We start from the raw sequence: 21,830 nt of genomic DNA, 5'->3' as shown, positions 1-21,830 counted from the left end.
AGCAGTATGAGACTAAAGGGAAGGCAGCTAGTCATCACTACCCACTCTTTTACCAATGAATAGTGAGATTGACCGTCACATTATAACGCCCCCACGGCTGAAAGGGCGAGCATATTTGTTGCGACCGGGATTCGAAACCGCGACCCTCAGATTACGAGTCGAACGCCTTAATAGACTTGGCCATGTCGGGCCTGCAATTAAAAATAAAACCATTGATACTGCAAAAAATTCCAAAAAAAAACATCGGAGTTCACATTATAAAGTTAATAGCATTGTTGTTTGGAGTGCTTTTAACACCTGAAGGTATTTCTTTTTTCTTAAATTTGAAACGTTTGTTAAATATACTTTTGAAGCCCTTGTGTTTTATAGGTCTATAGTTAGAATTTTCTCCATGTTATTAAAAACATTGAGAAGTTAACATGCACGTTAAAAGATAATAGAACAGTGTACTACTGGGAATAATTACGGCTTTAAAGAACGTACATGTATGAATTACTGGAACCCTAGTTTACAATGTAATGATATGAGAATACTCGTATTCCACTGAGCTGTATGAGCTCTTGTGTTCCTGTACTGTTATGTTTTATCGTACTTTACGATACTATAACTGTCTCAAGAATTAATATTAACATTGCTAAGTACGGGCTGGGTATGATATTATTGAATTTAAAGTATTGAGATATTTGTATATATGAAATCTCGGTCATTCCATGGAAGTTATAAAAGTTGGTGTTGATGCTAAATTTGTCAAGAAACTTCTAACTTAATTCAAAACTTTTTTTTTCATTTTTTACACTCTACTTATATAAAATCAGGTAAGTGAAAAAAATGGCACAGAAAAATGACTACAAGTTGTGTAAGAAAAAGTTTATTGGAACAGTTTAGCAACATATAATAAGATGTATATATTATCCTATGATTCATTGTAAGGCACCAAGTCAACATGGGTTTATCTGCGTTTCTTTTACTTTCAGCATCAGTTTGTTTTTTTTTAATTTCACGCGAAGCTACACGAGGGCTATCTGCGCTAACCGTCCCTAATTTAGCAGTGTAAGATTAAAGGGAAGGCAGCTTCTAATCACCACCTACCGCTAACTCTTGGGCTACTCTTTTACCATCGAATACCGGGATTGACCGTTACACTATAACGCCCCCACGGCTGAAAAGGCGGGCATGTTTGGTGTGACGGAGATTCAAACCCGCGACCCTCGGATTTCGAAATCGAGCGTTTTAACTACCTGATGATGCCGAGTCTAACTTCGCGCAAAGCTACGCGAGGACTATTTGTCTCGATGCCTCATCAAAAGCATAAATTTTCAGCAATTTTGTTTACTATACTTCAGTCAGAATTAGGTAAAGAATGTAAAAAAACATATATAATAGGTTATATTGAAAAGTTAAAAATTATAACCTAAGTCTGATAAAAGTGATGAATATTGTACTAGAAGTTAATCCTATTTCTCTTTACATATTATCCGTAGTTTGGCAATTATTTTTCCTACATCTATTTCAACACTTTCTTTACTTTTGCTTTGTAGTGAACAAATTATAAGTAACCTGAAAATGGGGTGTTATTTTGATATATCATTTCATAGTAGTATTTCACGTTATTTGTTAAGTAAGAATTATCGAAAAAGCACATGCAGTCTAACATAAATGTGATTTTCAATTTTATCATATTTTAAAGTCTGTAACAGGTTTTTCAAAGTTTCACCAACTATTCAGTTTTCAGTTCGTAAGCTGAAAGTTTGTCTTTCCTATTAAACGAACCTAAAAGTTTTTAAAAGTGTAATACTCTTGTGAGTCTATACAGGTTTTTCATAACAACATTTTGCATTAATATTCTCTTTGTTTGACACTTACTTGGACATAAGATATTGTTCTTTGTTACTGATTTTACCATGAAAATCTGGTGGATTGATATCTTTGTGGTATGCAGGCATAGTATGCTTTACCTACCCCTTTAATTGATATATAAAATTTGCAAATTTTTTATACATTTTGGGTAAAGTATATCAGTCAAGGAAGCCGTTAAGTTCATCTCGCTTTATTTACTAAATAAATTAGGTCAGTCTACAAGGGTGTCACGTAAGCTTTCTCATTTGAAGGATTGGTGTGATGTCGACCACAATGTATAGAAGATTACTGTGATCGTTTGCACTGGCAAGTCGAGTGATGCTCGAACAGTATAACATCCCTTATTTGAAGTGAGAGTGATCGTTAGTCACAGAAGTGTTTCTTAATCCTGAGAAGAATGGCATTATTGTTACTTGTATATAAATAACGCCATGTTTTCTTGGTCTGAAATATATTTACCGACTTGAATGAACAGTTTCAGTAACTTTGAGAGCTAAACAGGTTGCCTTAATACTGCTTAATTGAAATAGAACTTAGCTTCAATTCTAACAAGAGCTGTGGAAACAAAGGAAAATATGTTACAACATGTCAAACTCACTATGTCTGTTATATCCTCTGCCAATGAGGCCTTTTGTCCAATAATAAGTTTCATCAGACTAGGTGGAATAGTACAGACGCAGAAGTTGTTCAGACGTTATTTATCTTATCAATTTCATTATAAGCAACTTATTATGTGAAGTATATCACGTTGGTGAAGTTTAATTTCTATGAATTTCATGAGTTATTTACAAATTAGGGTAAGGATGATTAACTTAATATTATATATTAATTTTAATATGAATTTACTGTTACTATTTATTTTTACTTATTTTAACTTCATTCATCATTCAGAAAAACTGGTAAATCAGTCAGCCCTTCTTCCTGTTCCAGTGGGTTGATCCCATCTTTGGTAGCTCAGTGGTAAGTCTAAGGACTTATAACGTTAAAAGTCAGGGTTTAATACCCGTGATGAGCACAGCACAGATAGCTCATTATGCAACTTTGGGGTTAATAGCAAACAAACCAGGAGCAGGTCTGTTATTTGATGGCTGTGGGTGCGTTATAAGGGTGACAGACAAATGCTACTATTAGTACAAAGAATAGTTGGTGGTAAGTACAGTTGACTAGCTGTCATCCTTGTGATCTATCAGGTAAAAAAATTAAAATCGACTAGTGCAGATTGTTCTTTAGTAGCATTGAGTGAATATTCGAAAACAAAATAATATCTGTTTCCAATAATGAAGAAGAAGATTTTGAAGATTTGTTTATAATTAAGCACAAAGGTACATAATGGGATATCTGTTCTCTGTCTACTACGGGTATCTAAGCTTGGTTTATAGCATTGTAAGTCCAAAGACATACCGCTGTGCCACTGGGGGGACAATAAGGAAGAAACAATACTCGTTAAAATAAAAGATATCCCTTTTTAAAAAGTAATCATTTTGATGAATGTAATGCATTAAGAAGTTTAATTTGTAGACTACAAACGAAATACTAAAACGCTTTTGATACGACATTTAAAAAAAAAAAAAACGTTTCTCATATTCAGTTTTTGAGACATTATCATTAATCTAATTTTTAATAATTTCACATATATTACCATTTTTCAAATGTAATAAATTTACTTATAAGTATAAACAACATAAAGATTATTTACATGTTTTATCATTATTAATATGTTTTTCAGTAGTTGTGTATAATAAAAAAGTTAATATCGATGGCAAGGCATAAAACTGAGCATAACTTGTAAGAGGTACAGTATATACTTATACTAACTGAGAATAGCCGTTATGGAAGCAAAATTGTATAAAGATAATGTTAAATAATGTTTCTCCTTTTTTTCTTTCTCTCATTAGATGCTAATTGCATACCATATTTGATGGAAAGTAATGGCTTTCTATACAGGTATCATTTTATGGCCCTATCAGGAGGTTTTACAAAGTTACATTTAAACTTTGCTGTAACGCGTACAGCTGCCATAAAAAATGTAGCTAATTATGCATGTTTTAATATTACATACGTTTTCAGTTCTTAATTTTATAAGTTAATGTTAAAAAGAAAATTTTCAATTCTTCATAGAGTGGGAATTTTGACATCAGTTATTTAGGCTTCTCATCTTCTCTAATATATTTATCATACCTCCCAAAATAAAAAAATAACGTAAATTGCTTACTATAATAATGCCATCGTTCAGACAAAATATATTTTTTATAACTATCAATCTTATTTGGTTACAGAGGCATAAACTAGGAAATCACATCCTTTCTTTTCAGAATGTGCCAGTATTTCTCTCTGACGTTTAATGCTGTATTATTTATAACCAATATAAAATCAAAGTTTTAATATATCGAATGAAATATTATGTTAAGTTAGTTAGTTAAACAGAAATAAATATATAGTGTTGTAATTTTAAAGATATTAAGAATTATTAAATGTGGTTTCACGTTACAATTTGAATTCATTCTAAAATGATAATTTAAATATTTTTTTCTCTCTTTTTGTGGGTACGAGGTCGTTCATATTGACCAACTTCTTAAAGAGTTAGGGTACAGAAAATAACAAATAAAAAATAAAGTCACACTGAAAAATGTTTTAAAGTTACTTAGAACTTTTTAGATTTTAAAAAATGAAATTTGAGAATTTTCAGACGACGCAAAGTATCTTTAATCTTAACATGAAAATCACATCACACTCAAAGCAGTCAACACTTTGACTCTAAATATTCATGCATATATTTTAAGAGGAAATGCTTTATTCAAAATTCTTATTTTATGTCTACAAAATACTCTTAATGTACGCTAAAAGCTTGCAAAAGTTTCTGAAAATATACAAAACATGTTAGAAATTATAGTATGGAAACTATTTGGCAATTTGGGATCACGAACTCGGTTGATACGTTCGAGCCAGTAGTGAGTGATAATTGATTTATTGAACTGATTAGGTACTTGTGCCTCTAAGAAGTAGAAAGTTGCGCAATTCCAAGGGCATTTTTATCTCACATTTTAGGTAAATTTCTGAAACAAAATAACCTACATACACAACCAGTTTCTATAGCAAAAGTTAAGGTAACCGAGCAAACCAATTAAGTGTGAAGGATTTCAACACATACGTAATGGACTAAGTATAATGTAAGAAGGACGTGTTTCGTTGCATTTATTTTAATGTGTGTGCATTTTTCTTGTAGCAAAGTCACCTCTGGCTATCTGCTGATTTATTTTAATAGTAGACGACAGTGTTTAAGTTACCATTATTTTATACAAAAGTACAAATTCTGAAATGATATATCTTTCGTCCGAGTTCAAACGTGAAATTTTTAAATAACTAAACCAAATGTCTGAATATTGAGTAAAAGCGACTTCATAGAAACATTTTTTCCATTAAAGCAGCTTTTTGTTTGACTTTATTGTCGAAAATTTATATATTTATATTTGAAGCGGCGTTTGATCATTACTTATTTAAAAGGTCTATTGCATCAGTCACAGGATATATACGTATATTTATAAAGTCGATAAATATGGTTTGATTCGTAGGTCGGTTTTATGTGAAAATATTGGATCACAAGACTGATAATACTTTGGCAAAAATGTAGGGGAAAGACCTTTCATTTCGTCCCCGCTAGTACAGCGGTATGTCTACGGATTTACAAACCTAAAATCAGCGGTTCCAAACCCGTTGGTGGGCCCAGCAGATAGCCCAATGTGTCTTTGCTGTAAGAAAACACACACTTTTATTTCCAGATAATTCATTCAACGTTTCGCCATTGCAACTTCACCAAGGCTAGTGGTGTGAAATTCTAGCCCTGATGAAACGGAATGACAAAATATTGGCGTATTAATTTTTTTTAAATTATTTTCTAAAGAGTATTTTGTTTGTTTGTTTGTTTGTTTTGGAATTTCGCACAAAGCTACTCGAGGGCTATCTGTGCTAGCCGTCCCTAATTTAGCAGTGTAAGACTAGAGGGAAGGCAGCTTGTCATCACCACCCACCGCCAACTCTTGGGCTACTCTTTTACCAACGAATAGTGGGATTGACCGTCACATTATAACGCCCCCACGGCTGGGAGGGCGAGCATGTTTATTCTAAAGAGTAACTTTCGCTTTTAGCCGCAGCATTAGCGCCTCATAAAATGGAGTTTCTTGGGGTGTTTTTTTTTAGTACAAACTTTATACTCGTAGCTCCCTCTTTTCATTGATTTGAGATTTAATTACAGCCGCAGCTATTGAATATTTTCTCTTGTTTTCGGTAACTTTACTGCCAGAATGTACGCATTACAGATATTAATAATTATCAATTTCACTGAGATGCAATGACTCATAAATACTTGATCGCTATGTTAACAATATTAGTTTTAATTTATGTATTGTGTTTCTGAGTGTACAGAAATTTAATAAAAACTGTTTTCATTTAAATGAGAAATCTATTAGTTAAACAACTCATTCTTCCATAACTGATATAGTTATCAGTAAATAACAATAATGTATAAATATCTTATAATAATGTGTATGTAACATAAAATAATTTCACATTGTTAATCAGCCAGTCTTACAGGCTGTTCCTACATATAGCAGACATATTTCTCAACATGGAGTGCTCGGGAAACCTATTCTGCTCGCGTTGTGATGATGTCATCACGACAAAGGCCAGTTACGTAGAACGGGTAGGAGCGTCGTGTTAGTACTTTTCGATACACACATAAAATACTTTAACGATTTGAAAGACTACACTCTTGCGAGTATCATTTTCTTTCAAGGAATGGTGCATAATAAGACTGAATATTTTAACTCCTAGTGAATGCTTCCATGTTAATACTGTTAATCGTGCCGGACATTTTACCCCTTAGTATCACCAAACGACTGAGCTGCAGCGCGTGAAACAACTGCCATCTATTGGGCCTGTCAGCATTGCTCACCGTGGTTGCTTCGTACATTTGGATGTTGACCGCTATGAGTACCGTAGTCCAGTTTAGTCTGGCAGACAACAGTCAGCAAGTCGACACCGCTAACCAACAAATGCCGCGTTTAAACTTGTCCGATGAAAATCTTCTATCCGTGTACTATTTTATAAGGGATTTTATTGGGTAAGGCAAACATATATATATGTACTACTGTAAATATGGATAATATATGCGTTTCATAACAATCCGTCTATAAATAACTTACATCGAAATATTATGATACAGCCATGAAGAATAAACTTCTATGAAAAGAATACACGGTGTAATGTTTAAGAGAGAAAATTGTGATGCTAAAATCTCAAACCGGAATTGTAATCGCATTTGTTTTGGTGAAAGGTATAAGATGATGGAAGAGTGGAACGATCTGTAAGAATCCATGTATATGTGTTTTCTTGTGGCGAAGCCACATCGGGCTATTTGCTGAGCCCACCGAGAGGAATTGAACCCCTGATTGTAGCGTTGTAAATCAGTAGACTCACCGCTGTACTAGCGGGAGGCCCATGTATATGTAATTTGTAATTAAGCTTACATTCATTGATAAAAGCGATTTAAAAATTAACTCCACCCTCATTTTCGAAAAACAATTTCTTAATGTTTTTTGGGGGGGAGTCAAAAGTTGTGTGTGTGTGTATGTTTGGGAGCAGAGAGGTGACCTCTGAAGTTCATTTTCGAAATTATTCTGAACTCTAAAGCATGAAAGCAAGCTGAGTTGGTCGATACGGTTGGAATTTTTAACTTGGTACCTTTTTGAATATATTTCTCTTAATATATTCTGTTATTTTACAATTTTTTTGTTGAATGTTCAGAAAGTTATTAAATTTTAAATAAACCGTCTTATGATACGCTAATTTAAATGTTGTTTAATGTCGCACTTACACACTCTGTGGGATTAATTACCTAGTTTTGATAACATTTGAAAGGCGCTTTTTTTCGGGGTTGAGCTCTTCGCTTTTCAGCCAAAACATGAATTTTGAACTTTTCTGCTAAAGAATCAGTTCGATTTTCGAATCAACTGTAGTGTATTATATATAGTATAAACCTAAAAAGGTAGACGTTTATAATTTGTTAATTTTCTTCGAACTGTTTTACAGACCAAAATAGATTAATTATATGTAAAAATCAGTTAATTTATGGTTTTAAATCTACCTTTATAATAAGAATCGAATATTCAAATTTTCCAGTCTTACTCAGGTATAATGCTGGTTAGAAAAATAACTTGACAAAAATTATTTATAAGCATGATTAAGCGATATATTTTTGTGCGTTTACTTCAATGTGTATATTGAAGTGAGCTATTTTTATGGGAACATACTACAATATGCATGTTGAAGTGAGTTATCTTTGTGGAAACATACTACAACATGTACATTGAAATGATTTATTTTGAGGGGAACGTATAACAAGCACAATGAAGTCATTTATTTTTTTGGGGAAACATACTACACGTTTTGATATAGTATTGGTCTGTTTTATTCAGATATGAAGCGTGCACATGGTACCATATTTATCTATATATGACTTCTGATCATTTAACTTTTAATTAGAGACCACTGTTTTTGCATACTGCTACCTACCAAATAACAGGGTAAAGTAATGTGCCCTCTGATTGTGCCCACTAGACCCTGGACTTTCTCTAACAACACTATGAATTATATCGAAAAAGGATCTGTGAGTTTTAATTCTTTGTTTTTATTTTAAAAATGCAATTTATAATGATATAATTATTGAACAAAAATTAAATGAAGGTGGATTTTAGTGTCTTGGAGAGGATATTTATCTTGCTCACCATCTCTTTTCAATCTATGGGATTATAATACTTTTTTCTTGGGGGAGAGAGTAACTAAGAGCTACGGTTCCGGCAGTTTTGATCAGCATTACATAAGAAGCTATACCATCTGCTTGAAACATGAATTTCACAACAGGAAGTTGTAATCCATAGATTTGTGAGATTATAAATGACGTGAATCTGTCGTTGAGCATCATAGTGCGGGAAACACCTCGAATCCGGTTTAACGTTGACTTTCCACGTTGTATATGGTACAATTAACCAGTTTAATCGTTTGTTTCAGTAGTACTTTAATACACAGATTTTATCAAGGTAAGATAAAATTTTTTAGTATGTGCACTCGAATTTTTGTCATTTTAATTATTAGAATTAATTAAAATTTCTACTAATGTTTTCAGGATTTTTAGCGTATTAAACCCCAAACAAACACGTTATTTTAAGCCTTTTCTACATGTGTATTACCGATGTATACGCAAGTAGAAGACGAGAATATTTTTATTGCATTTAATGATTCTAATCGTAATTGATGAATTATTTTTAAACGGTAGTAACGTTTCACCATAGTATGATTTCGAGTGTCAGTAAGAAATAAGCATTACGAAATTCTTATCAATGCTCTTATATTGCATTTACCTAACTTTTAGGTCCGTTGAGATTAAATGATTGTTTTTAATTATCTTGTGTAATGTTACCTTAAGTTAAGCATCGCTTATCAGTTTCCTAAAGGTGAAATTGTAACACTCGAAGAAACAGTATATGTGGGAATTTTGTTTTTCGATGTTTATTTTTTTTAATCCGTGTTTATTTTAAGCAGTTTTATAGTTTTACTTAAATGTCTTAAAATTGTTCTTTTCGGATTTTGATTTTTAGTTTTGTATTGGTAATTTAAAATCGTTTTTCCTTTTCGGAGTTGTTGCCTTAAATACTTTAATGACTGTACTAATATACTGTATATTATCTGCACAATAATTTTTTCATGGAAATAATAACAGGTGCAAAACACAGTTCTAATTATGTTAAAGCTTCGTAAGAGCAGTTAATATTTCGCATGAAATTATAAAAATAAACCAATCACTTTGGAAAGCAGAATAACCTCTTCTGGTATTTACTGAAAAAACATCGATTTAATTTCTATTTTCTTTGTATTGGAGTTGTTTTGTCAATGGTTATCGATAAATCCTAAGATTAGAATCTTCAAGTACATATAAGGATTTTCGAATGAAATTTTCTTCGCCATTTAAGTGTGCATAATAAAATTTCTATATAAATATGTTATCGGCTAAGTGTTCTCAGTTCAAGTCTAATCCAGAACTTTATCACACCGTATATGTGGCTCATTTTTGAGTCAGAAAGTTGTTTAATTTGCAATGAAAGGTGGTAAAATAATAAGGTTTTTCAAGAATTTTACACCACCTACTTTTGAAAGAATAAAGTGGTGAATAGTTTTTGTCTAGTAATACTTTACTCTCGAGTCTGCAAATTCTATTATTTTATTAAGAATTGGAGTGTTATTTGGTCAGTTTTTGTGATTTGTTTTGTGAAAGATTAATTGAATGTTTATGTAATAAGATAATGTTGAACATTTGGAGCAACATTCTAAGTAAATGATGGATATTTGTAATAATAACTTAACCGCCCAAAATAAATTGTGCTTATGCGCGTCTTTAAAAACTTTGAATGTGCTGTATGCATGGACGATCAAAACTTGTCAGCCATGTGCTGTAATAGCAGTGTGCAACTGTATTGTCCCCCCAGTAGCTCAGTGGTATATCTGTAAACTTACAGGGCAGAAACCGGGTTTAAATACCCGTGGTGGGCAGAGCACAGATAGGCCATTGTGTAGCTTCGTGCTTAACTATAAACAAACAAACTGTGTTGAAAATATGGTCTCACTTTCTGTGTAAAAAATTAAATAAAATATCCGTTTTAATCGTTTTAACGTCTATACCAGTTCATAAGTCTTGGTCTCTGGTGTCTACTGTGATAATGGGTATTCAAATATTTTACCTGGCAGATTTCTCGAACGTTCATATAACCTGCGATGGCTTCTTTTAACCCCCATATGACACAAACGTGTTGATTCATTGATTATAAGTATCCTCAGTCATTTAGTAAAACATTTTCCCACGTTTAATGTACTTAATATTCTCATACAGGGCCAACTCTTAGAGCACCAAAATCGACATTACAATTAGCAATTCTTACCAGATCTACTCTCATATTAAAGGGAATCTGCCTGGTCACCTGTCTTAACCAATCGCACCACTATACAGCAGTGTGTTGTCTGTCGGTCAGTCAATATGAACTAAAATGACGAATCAGAAGAACCGTTTAGAGTTGCAATTTATACTCTCATGACGTCAGGAAAACTTGTGCATCTCATGAATCACGAGAAGAATTATGTACTCTGTAGGCTACAACGCAGCAAAGACAAGAAATACAAGAAATAAAAGTTACTCTTAATTTTGATTTTAGTTACCTTTGAAACAGAACTATTTCGAGGATCATGCGGAAGTATACCTAGTATTATAAAAATTATTTTGCATATCAGCAGAAGAAGTAGGGCTATGTTTATTAACTGTTAATGTCCTCTCTAATGTGAACTTAGTAGTCAACAGTTTCGATACTGGGATGCCAGCAAGACGATCGAATTACTCAGAAAGCTGCTGTTAAATTAAACTTACAGCGTACATTCAATAATTTTTGACCAAAATACTGTCGTTATCACTGTTAATTTTAAATCCAGGACATAATTGTACAATGTCAATTCAGAAGTGACATAAGCGCACTCTAAGAGCTAATGATGAGTATTACTGACTAGCTGCCTTTCCTTTAATTTATAATTTCAAAATTAGTTACGATTAAAGAAATCCTGAAACAAACTTCCTCCATCTACATAGATGTGTATTTATGAATTTTATGAAATTCAATTTTTCACAGTATAAATTATTACTGGTATTATTTTATTAATTCCACATGTCCACCACCCTGTCAATTGTTTCTAGTGGCACATTTATCAAAGACATAATGGCTACAAGCACATTATAGGATCTCATTACCTGATATTCAACCAGTTCTTTCCTAACTGAGACGAGTAATATCACTGAGCTTTTCCTAATGATTTTTCTTTGCAATTACACAATTATATTTTAACTTCATGTCACCTTATTAGACCTCTTATATACACAAGTCTAGAAACAAATGATAGAAGAAATGAAGAATATTCTAGTAAATACACTTATTTATCAACTCTGGAATGGAATTTTATAACATTATAAACATTTTTGTTTAATATTTATTCACTTGAACTTAGATATGTAGATGAATTTTCAACTGTATAAATATTTTGCCAGGTGCACAATTTCTGATTAACTTGGAAAACCCCTGTAATATCATCTGGGAATGGACTCATAAGATAAGTAAAAAGACGCAGCAAACGAATCAGTGGATACTGAATGTACTATGGATGAGCTTGTTTTAACGTAGGATAAGATAATCCAAAGAAGAAAATACGTTTCATTAACTTATCAATAAATAGTTGTTTTTTTCCTACTAATTCCACAGTTTTTTTTGTTTTAACCTAACGGTAAATAACGATAGCAAATGTATAGATAAATCCTTACTTAGAGGTAATTTCAGATAAGACTTTAGTTGCTGGTTTAATTGCTTATAATAAAAACTTAAACATGCTCTATATACGAGCAAAATCAATACCGTTTGGCCATTCTTTATTGAGCGAGGGTAATAATCTTCATAGCACTGCTAAATAACGTAAAGTCATTTTTTTTAAACGTAGCACTTCATTAGTGTTACAAGATTCACGAATAATGCTTTTCTTGTTCTATTCAGCTTAAAATCTAGTCTAACTTGAACATTACTTGAAATCTTGTGAGCACAGCTCATTTAGCAGATTTGCACTTAAAACAGTAACCGAACATGCTCGCTTTCTCAGCCATGGGGATGTTATAAGTCACGGTCAATTCCACTGTTCATTGATAAAAGAGTAGCACAAGAGTTGACGATGGATGGTGATGACTAGCTGCCTTCCCTCTAGTCTATCATTGCTAAATTAGGGACGGTTAGTGCTGGTAGCCCTCGAGTAGCTTGGAGTGAAGTTCAACAAACAAACAAACTGGAACAATTTTGTGTTTTAAATCAGCCATTAACTACTTCAAACTAGTAACTGAGTGATGTAATTCTTTTATTACTACTGCCATGTTTAGAATCTGTGTTCTTCTGAACTTTTGGATCCTAGCAACTAAAGCTGTGTCTATTTTCTGACTGTTGACCTAACACATAAACTTTTACTAGTGACAGGGATTTTGGATTTAATACCCTGGATACTTAAAGATAAAACAATCTCATGGAAATACAGTGCAATACTATAAGTTGCTTCTGTTAGGTGTAACTAGGAAAGTTGATGGTTTGAACATTTTTGATTTAATATAGTTGATTTAGTTTTTTAAAGTCAGTTAGGCCTAGTGTTTGTTAATATTCGGTTTTGTTTGGGTTTTCATAATAGATATTTGAATTTTGCAGACTTCTGAGGTTTTTAGAGTTTCTTATTCCACCTTAATTAATGTTAAGATATGACACATGATTAAAAAAAATAATTTCCTGATCGTCTATGCATTGACCTTCAAGATGGCCGATCCAACAGAGCCTGTCTGTGTGTGTATGTGTTTTCACTCCTTCTATTTATTATTTAGCCATGTAAAGTCACTTTACCTGCCAAATAAATCATCGTGTTTCTTGAGTTGCAGTGGATCTAACCAGTCCCTTTTTACTTTTACAGCGAAGAATAATACAATATTAATAATAAAATATTTTGTATAAACTTAATTTTGTAAAATAACAATGAACAGTAATTTGACTGTGTATCAAGGTATAATTTGCTAAAACGTTTTTCACATTAACCCAGTTAATTTTAGAAATATAAACAATCGCTAGTGACCATGTACGATTATCGTAATGTAAAACCAAGAACGTGTAAGTTGGACAAGCACAAGAGATGCAGTGTTATCGATCCGTCGTTGCGTGAGTGCGACTGCTCTACGGCGCCAAACTTGAGAATATCAAAATTTATCGTATGTGTATTGGAACATAGAGTCTATCAAGAGATGGCCAGCAAATTAACTGTGCGTGAAATACATATTTTTTATTATATATATATATATGTTCACGAGCTAAACTAGTAGTATTCGACTATTGGTAATGAGCAGCGGTAAAAATATCCACAGAACTGCTAAATAATATAATTAATTTTTAAGAGTAACATGTTTTTACTGTCACAAAATTCATGTGGCATACTTTTATTTTTCTATTCAGTTCAGCAATCTAGTCTGACTTTAAAAAATTGTATTTTTTAAAAACTTTTTAAGCATGTTTTGAAATAGCTTGGAAGGCAAACTTACATTTTAAAACATGTTGTTTTTATTTCGCAGTACATTATTCTTTACTAATTGTATATATATTTGCTACTAAATTTATTTTAGGATCTAAAATTCTTATTTAGGCTATTGAAGTTACAAACCAAACTTTATAGAAGTATTCAGATATACTTTTTGTCTATAGAATATACACCACACGGCAATTTATCAAATTACTGAATAATCAGTCACCTTTATAGTTTTAACTAAAACACCATTTACATCAAAATCGATCGGTGGTAGAAAAGTGTTGGTGAAAAAACGTACTTTAAACAATAAGTATCCATACAGTTTAAACTTACTATATAGCAGATGTAACTTGCTGTTCGTGTACATAAGTCAGGAAATTTGAATGTGATTAAAATTAAAGCTGTTTTCCTTCACTACGAAACATTAAATCAGACACTGCTCAATGGGTAAATACAGATACAGATTACGAAGTTTCTTGTTTACTATTAAGCACAAAACTACACAAAGGGCTATCTGTGCTCTGCCCACCACAGGTGTTGAAACCCGGTCTTTAGCAGTATAAGTCCGCAGAGATGCCGCTGTGCCACTAGAATGGGGGAGCTTTTTCTTTGTAAACACACATAAAATGTATAATTTATTTAATTCAGTATAGATTTCAGTGATATCCATATTGTGTATATAGTTTGTTTTTAGTAAGATTTAGCAATGGTTTAGTCAAGTTAAGTCAAGAATGAAATACAGTTGTGTACAAAAGTAATGAATTAAAACTATACCATAAACTAGTTTAATGACTGAAATAAGAACCAAACAAAGTATTGGAAATGCACCCGTGTGTGTGTGTGTGTTCGGCTAGATAATGTGATTCTCAAAACGAGTTTTTTAGCCTTACGAACGTGCTGTATCTTAAAGAATCCTGGGTCAGTCACGTAGCTTGGGTATGTAGACGCCCTCAGGCGTTTCATTCTTCGTTTTAATGATGGAAAATTAATGGTTTTTGTTGCATACAACCCGTTTTTGGCGGAATTTAGAGTTGGTGTACAACGATTAGGTCACGTAGCTTGGAAAAGTCTTTTATCCTGTGACTGTCAGGTTCACTTGCGCTATATCTATAAACTTTAGAGTTTGTAACACGGGCATCATGTCAATTATATAAAATTAGTTTATGCTACACAATACTGAGGTTTCAAGGGAAATGTGGAATAGCTTGGAAGGTAAATTTAAATTTTAAATCGTGTTCTTTTCAGTTCACAGGACAGTACTCTGAACTCACATATAGACTACCTAATGCTACATCTATTTTAGAATACAAGCAATTTCTGCTGAAATTAAATATTAAATGATTACCTCTGTAGTATTTTCTATCATATTATTGGATGTTTTAAGCTGTTTATTTTTTTTGTATCTTGGTTTTAGCTTTATGCGATTAAAATCAGTCGTTACACCATGTTATACAATATGTTATTAAATGGGCATCTTCAAACACCACACTTTTCGTTGTGTGGAACACTGTATAATGTATTTCGACTAAAACGTCACAAAATTTAAACATTTTAGATTTTATAAAAAACATTTTCATAAGTTACACACAAAGTCAGAGGTTCAAGTTTTACTGAAGAGATTGAACAATTAGACCTTTCCTAGCGCTCTTCACAGCCCTTGACGCTTGCTTGGATAGCAGTTAGTAACCCATAAGAACATTTAAAACTGCAAAAAATCGTCTTTAAACATTTATTATAGTTAAAAACGAACACGACTGTGTGGATATTATTCAAGGTTGTATCAGAAGATATTATTGAGTTTCAGGTTTCTAATGTATTAATCGCCTTAACACTAAATTAACGTCCGATATGAAAATGTTCAAAATGTGAAACTCAACAAACTCTTACCCATAATGTCTTGAGTAAAATGTGCTTTTTATGAGTCTTGCTTCTGACGATTTAGAGACAACTTTCCCTCTTTTTATATGCTGCAAGTTCTGAATTACTGAGAAAATTTTTCATTTCTAAGCTTTTTGACATTTGTTATACGATAAGTTTCCATAGTTAATTGTATCAGATATTCATTACACTATGTAACAAAATTTTTACTTTTTCTTGTTCCTGGGAAGAAAGTGTTATTTTCCATTTGTTTATGCCTAAAGTAAATGGAAAAGACCTATTTTTTCTTCAAACTTTTCAAATTTATCCATTTTCCAGAACATTCCAGGTAGATTCTGTGCTGACTATCTGATAGAGAATTTTCTCGAACTTACAAGAATTTTCTGGAATGTTGTAGAACCTTTTAGAATTTTTTTAGAACTTCAATATATATACAAGGGCTTACCACTCACCACTTCAGTTTAGTTCTAGCTGCTTAAGTGAACACATAGGCCTATATGATTTTATCAGAGATGGCATCAAGAAGCTGCAAGCATTCTCCAGACGCATTCTGCTATGTTCGTGGCCAATTTATCAAGACAAGAGTAAAATAATACTCTGTGACAGCATCTACTAAAATGTGTGAAGCCTACAAGGTATATTTCAGTATATCTGTCGGGGATCAATACAAACCCTTGGCACCTCATTTTACCTGTTAGCACTGCAAAAAAACTGTAGAAGGTAAGACGGACAATTTTGCTTGCTTGAATGGTAAAATTTTATATTACACAAATTTAAGACCTTTTAAAATTTAAATATATTTTAGTGCACCTCAAAGAGGAATACAACAGGATATAAACCTTGCTAGAAGCCTTGAAGTATGATGACTATGGCTGGGAGGTTATCAGAGACTTCAAAATGGTGACATTCCTGATGGGTCTCTAAGGAGGCTTTACCAAGTTTCCCTGTTATCTTTGCTTTTGGAACAGCAGGGACATCGCAGTGCACTACAGTAGGAAGCACCAGCCACAACGAACCGAGTTCTCTGTGGGGAAGCACAATGTCAAGTGTGAGCCACTTGTGGATCTCCAAAAGGTGTTTTTCCCACCATTGCACATAAAATTGGGTCTTATGAAACAATTTGTCACAGTTATTGATAAGGAGTCTGTAGCCTTCAAGTACCATCGACACTTATTCCCTAGGCTGTCTGAGGCAAAGATCAAAGCTGGTGTCTTCGTTGGACCACAAATAAAGAAGATCCTGGGGTGCACAGAATTCCCAAAGAAGCTCAGTAGGAAGGAAAAAAATCTTGGGGGAGCTTTGTCGTAGTGGTTCGGGGCTTCTTGGGCAATCACAAGGCCGAAAATTATGTAAACCTGATTGAGGCTTTGGTGAAGAACTGCGGCAAAATGGGCTGCAAGATGTCCCTGAAAGTCCATATCCTTGACGCTCATCTTGATAAATTCAAGGAGAACATCGAAGCATACACAAAGGAGCAAGGCGAGCGCTTCCACCAAGATGTACTGGACTTTGAACGCCACTACCAAGGAGCGTATAACGAAAATATGGTGGAAGACTATATTTGGGGGCTGATACGTGAAAGTGATTTACATTACAGTCTCATATCTCGAAAAACTACTCACTTCTGAACATTTTTGTATAACTTTAGTATAAATACATATAAATCTTGATCCATATGTTGTTTCATTCAGACCTTTTGTAAATGAAAATGTGCAAGTTTGCTCGTTGTTATATAGAAAATAGGTTTATTTCTAAATTTCATTCACAAAAGCAAAGTTTGAAGGAAATAATGGCCATTTTCTGTACTTTTACAACATAAGTAATTAAGAAATAACACATACTATCCAGGAACAAAATTTGTGTTACATAGTGTTATATATATACAAGTTTAACGATTATATGAGCTACAAAAAGACACGATGAACAGAAGTAATAAATATCTACGTATTACATCTGCAAATGTAGAAAAAAAAACAGCAATAAAAGAAGTCAGAAGAAACTTCACCTCGACTTTTATCAGATTTGCAGAACTGAAGTTTATGTTGCAAACACCACCCACAAAACATGTAAAAATCTGTATATTTGCATCACGTTCGAAGATTAGTGACGAAACTTATCATGCTTTAAAGATACGGATGCTTATTTTCAGTGGTTGTCGTTTTTTAGTTTATCTACCTGTGTGATACTATAATTTTGAATATATGATTTTATCATGAGATGGGAACAGCTGAAACAGTCAATTTGTTTGTTTTTTAATTTCGCACTAGGCTACATGAAGGCTATTTGCGTTAGCCGTTCTTAGCAGTGTTAAGACTAGAGGAAAAGCAGCTAGTCATCACCACCCACCGCCGGTTTTTAGCTATTCTTTTATCGACGAATAGTGGGATGGATCGTATATTATAACTCTCCCACGGCTGAAAGGGCGAGCATGTTTGGTATGACGATGATTCGATCCTGCGACCCTGACTTAACCACCTCGCCATGGCGGGCCTTTTAACAGTCGAAGAAATTGATGTAATTTTAAAGAAAAGATGTATATACGAATGCTTTTTTGTCAAACAGACTCACGTTCGTTTTAATGTATATATTCTTAGAAAGTATTTATTTACACACTGAAAGCGGTGGACTCAGCAAATAGCTCGATATGGCTTTGCTATGAGAAAACACACACACACAGCACTGAAAAAGTCGACGAAATGTTTAATAAGTAGATTTTGTTATTACTCTTGTTTTAAACTAGAAACATGTTAATAGAGTACCAGCTGTACATAGTGGTTGAAGCAAACAATGAGGCCTGGTATGGCCAAGTGGTTAGGGCGTTCGACCCGCAGTCTAAGGGTCGTGAGTTCGAATCACCGTCCCACCAAACATGCTCTTTCTTTTAGCCCCTTGTGAGCGTTATAATGTGACGGTCAATCCCAGTATTAGTTGGTAAAAGAGTAGCCCAAGAGTTGGCTGTGAATAGTGATGACTTAATTGCCTTCCCTCTAGTCTTTCACTGCTAAATTAGGAACAGTTAACGCAGATAACCCTCGTGTAGCTTTGCGCGAAATTAAAAAACAACAACAAGCAAACAATTAAATATGCTTGGTTGATATACTTAGTTTATAGCTATAGTTTATAATTTTGTGTTGAATCCAAAGAACAGGCAGAATTTGCATTTTATAGGATTTCTAAAGTCTGGTACAATGAATTAGTATGGAATAAGACTGTAAATACTAAAAGTTTTATAGATGTAACTTTCTCTAGAAATGGCTAGGACTGTTAAGCTGTTCTAAAGTTTTTATTTTACGTTTCATTTATTTCTTTCATCCATCAGATAAATTTGCCACCTGTTTCAGAAGTGTTAAGTTATATATGCGTAATGTGTAAGTGTAATTGTATACAAGGCAATGGAGTCAATTCGGGCAAACGAATATACATTTATATATGTTTCATGATATTTTCCCTCGCTGGTGTACAGTTGAAACGTATACAATCGTAATGCATTTTGATATTTTTCAACATACTTGTAGGTAGATGTCTGATTAGGTGTGCACGTAACCTTCTTTTAAAAGCTAAACAGGTCCAGTTGGTACAAAAAGGAAAATCGATGGTTTATGTTACACTACTTTCGGTCGATTTACATATTATTTATTTATCTGTGGGTTACTCAGGCTTAAATAGTGGTTTAGTTTGATTTGGTTTGAATTTCGCGCAAAGCTACAGAAGGACTATCTGCGCTAGCCGTCCATAATATTGCAATGTAGGACAAGAGGGAAGGCAGATAGTCATCACTACCCACCGCCAACTCTTGGGCTACTATTTTACCAACGAATAGTGGGATTGATCACCACATTATAACGTCCCCACGGCTGAAAGGGCGAGCTTGTTTGGTTTGGTAGAGATTCGAACCTGCGACCCTCAGATTACGAGTCGAGTGCCTTAACCACCTGGTCATGCCGGGCCCTTAACTAGTAAACCATTTCTTTACAACATTGAATTTTTATCATTTCAGACGATGCGGGTGTGAAAGATACATTTATTTTGTCGTTTCTCGTATTTGTGTTCTAAGTATGTAAGGTCCACTAATAAATATTTAATTTCTCAACAGTACGTCTTTCAAATGGACTGTTAGCGTGTAAAAAAGGTATTTTCTTAAGAACAGTGAACACTTCTACAGCAAATAAGTGTTTAATTTCCGAATAATACTTGTTTAAATGGACTGAGTATGAAAAGGTATTTCTATACGAACGAGTAACACTGATACGATAGTGCTTAGCACGTAGGAACGTGGCGGGATAAAAATGGCTGCTGGATTCAATTTATTAATCTATGATGCTTGAAAATAACTGCTTACGTTGAGCTATAGCTTTATATGAGAACCTAATTACCATTATCGAGTATTTCACACCTTGTGAGGCTCTCAATATCATTGAAAAGTGTCGCTAAAGGGGTGAACTTGGAACTAGATAAAGAGCCAAAGTGTTCATCATTCCTTTTTTTATCCCACGCTAGCCAAAAAAAAAACGGGTGTATATTTCGCAATGGTTTTAATACGACTAAAAGCATTTTAAGAGGGTTTGTTTTGGAATTTCGCACAAAGCTACTCAAGGGCTATCTGTGCTAGCCGTCCCTAATTTAGCAGTGTAAGACTAGAGGGAAGTCAGCTAGTCATCACCCCCCACCGCCAACTCTTGGGCTACTCTTTTACCAACGAATAGTGGGATTGACCGTCACATTATACGCCCCCACGGCTGGAAGGGCGAGCATGTTTAGCGCGACGCGGGCGCGAACCCGCGACTCTCGGATTACGAGTCGCACGCCTTACGCGCTTGGCCATGCCAGGCCCGTTTTTAAAAGGGATTGAGAACAGGCTATCAATATGTAGAAGTGGGCTGAGAAAATACGGCCGCCACATTCAATCCGTTACTCTACGATGCTTATAAATAACTTCTTAAGTTAAGTTATGGCCTTATTTATAAAGTGTTTCAAAACTTGTATAACAGTAATATTATTCTGTTTTGGTACCACACGTATTATTGTGAGGATATAATAAAAAAGGAAACTACTACTTAGCAACTAATTAAGTTTGTAAGCATACACTCTTTTTATGTTTCATAAATAACGGTTTCATTTCTGGTGGCTAGATGACCCCATGAATTGCTCTCATATAACGACCATTCGTTACTTTTCATTACAAAACCATGATATCTGCGAAAATAATTTAACAAAAATAAATAAAGAACGAGTAATCTAAATTAATATTCAATGTATGAAGGAAATCAAATATTTATGCAACTGACAGATCTGTGTACATGTTATTCATGTTTGAGTTTCAAAACACCAGTTTCTTAATTATTAAAACAGTACATTACATAATGGTCTACTTTTCTTTAAGTTTTCAGTGGGGTCGGGCCTGGCAGCTATTTGTGTATGTGTGGGATCATACTTCATAGCCTGGAATCTGTATGATAGCCTCTCTATTAGTTCCCCCCCCCTAGTGGCATAGTGGTATGTCTGCTGACTCACACTGCTAGAAACTGGATTTCGATACCCGTGGTGGGCAGATCACAGAGAACCTATTGTGTAGTTTTGTGCTTAATTGAAAAACAACAACAAAACCCCATTAATGGACATGACGCTAGTATATAGTGCAGCTGATCTCATGTAATATAATGATTTGGGGTGAAGTTGGTTGGCATGGATTCTTCAAATATCCTCCGTTGTTGGTCCACTGCTCCAGGGTACCTGAGGAATCATTCCAACTTCACTGGCCATCAGTGTAATCCAAAGTTAGAGAAACGGGCAAAACTGATATCATATTAACAATATTAATTAACTGAATTATAATTAAATGTTCACTTATTAACCTACTTTAAAAAATTGATTTCTTTTTTAAAGGATGGAGAAACAAGTGTTAAAAGTTTTTTTACAAA

At 33.7% G+C, this 21,830-nt stretch overlaps 1 protein-coding gene across 2 annotated transcripts in view; it reads left to right on the top strand.

Annotated features, from left to right (window-relative positions):
- Nucleotides 1-6,535: 6,535 nt before the first annotated feature.
- Nucleotides 6,536-21,830, top strand: part of LOC143256780 (protein bunched, class 1/class 3/D/E isoforms-like) — a 37,392-nt gene continuing 22,097 nt past the window's right edge. For both annotated transcript variants that reach the window (XR_013031485.1, XM_076514441.1), the window contains exon 1: nucleotides 6,536-6,973. Coding sequence is in view for 1 of the 2 variants with exons in the window: in XM_076514441.1 (XP_076370556.1) it covers nucleotides 6,828-6,973 (146 nt within the window). In the remaining variant the exon portion in view is untranslated. The remainder of the gene's footprint in view (nucleotides 6,974-21,830) is intronic.

This window comes from Tachypleus tridentatus, chromosome 7 (assembly GCF_004210375.1).
Source record: "Tachypleus tridentatus isolate NWPU-2018 chromosome 7, ASM421037v1, whole genome shotgun sequence".
NCBI lineage: Eukaryota > Metazoa > Arthropoda > Merostomata > Xiphosura > Limulidae > Tachypleus > Tachypleus tridentatus.
This window is presented reverse-complemented; position numbering and strand designations above follow the sequence as displayed.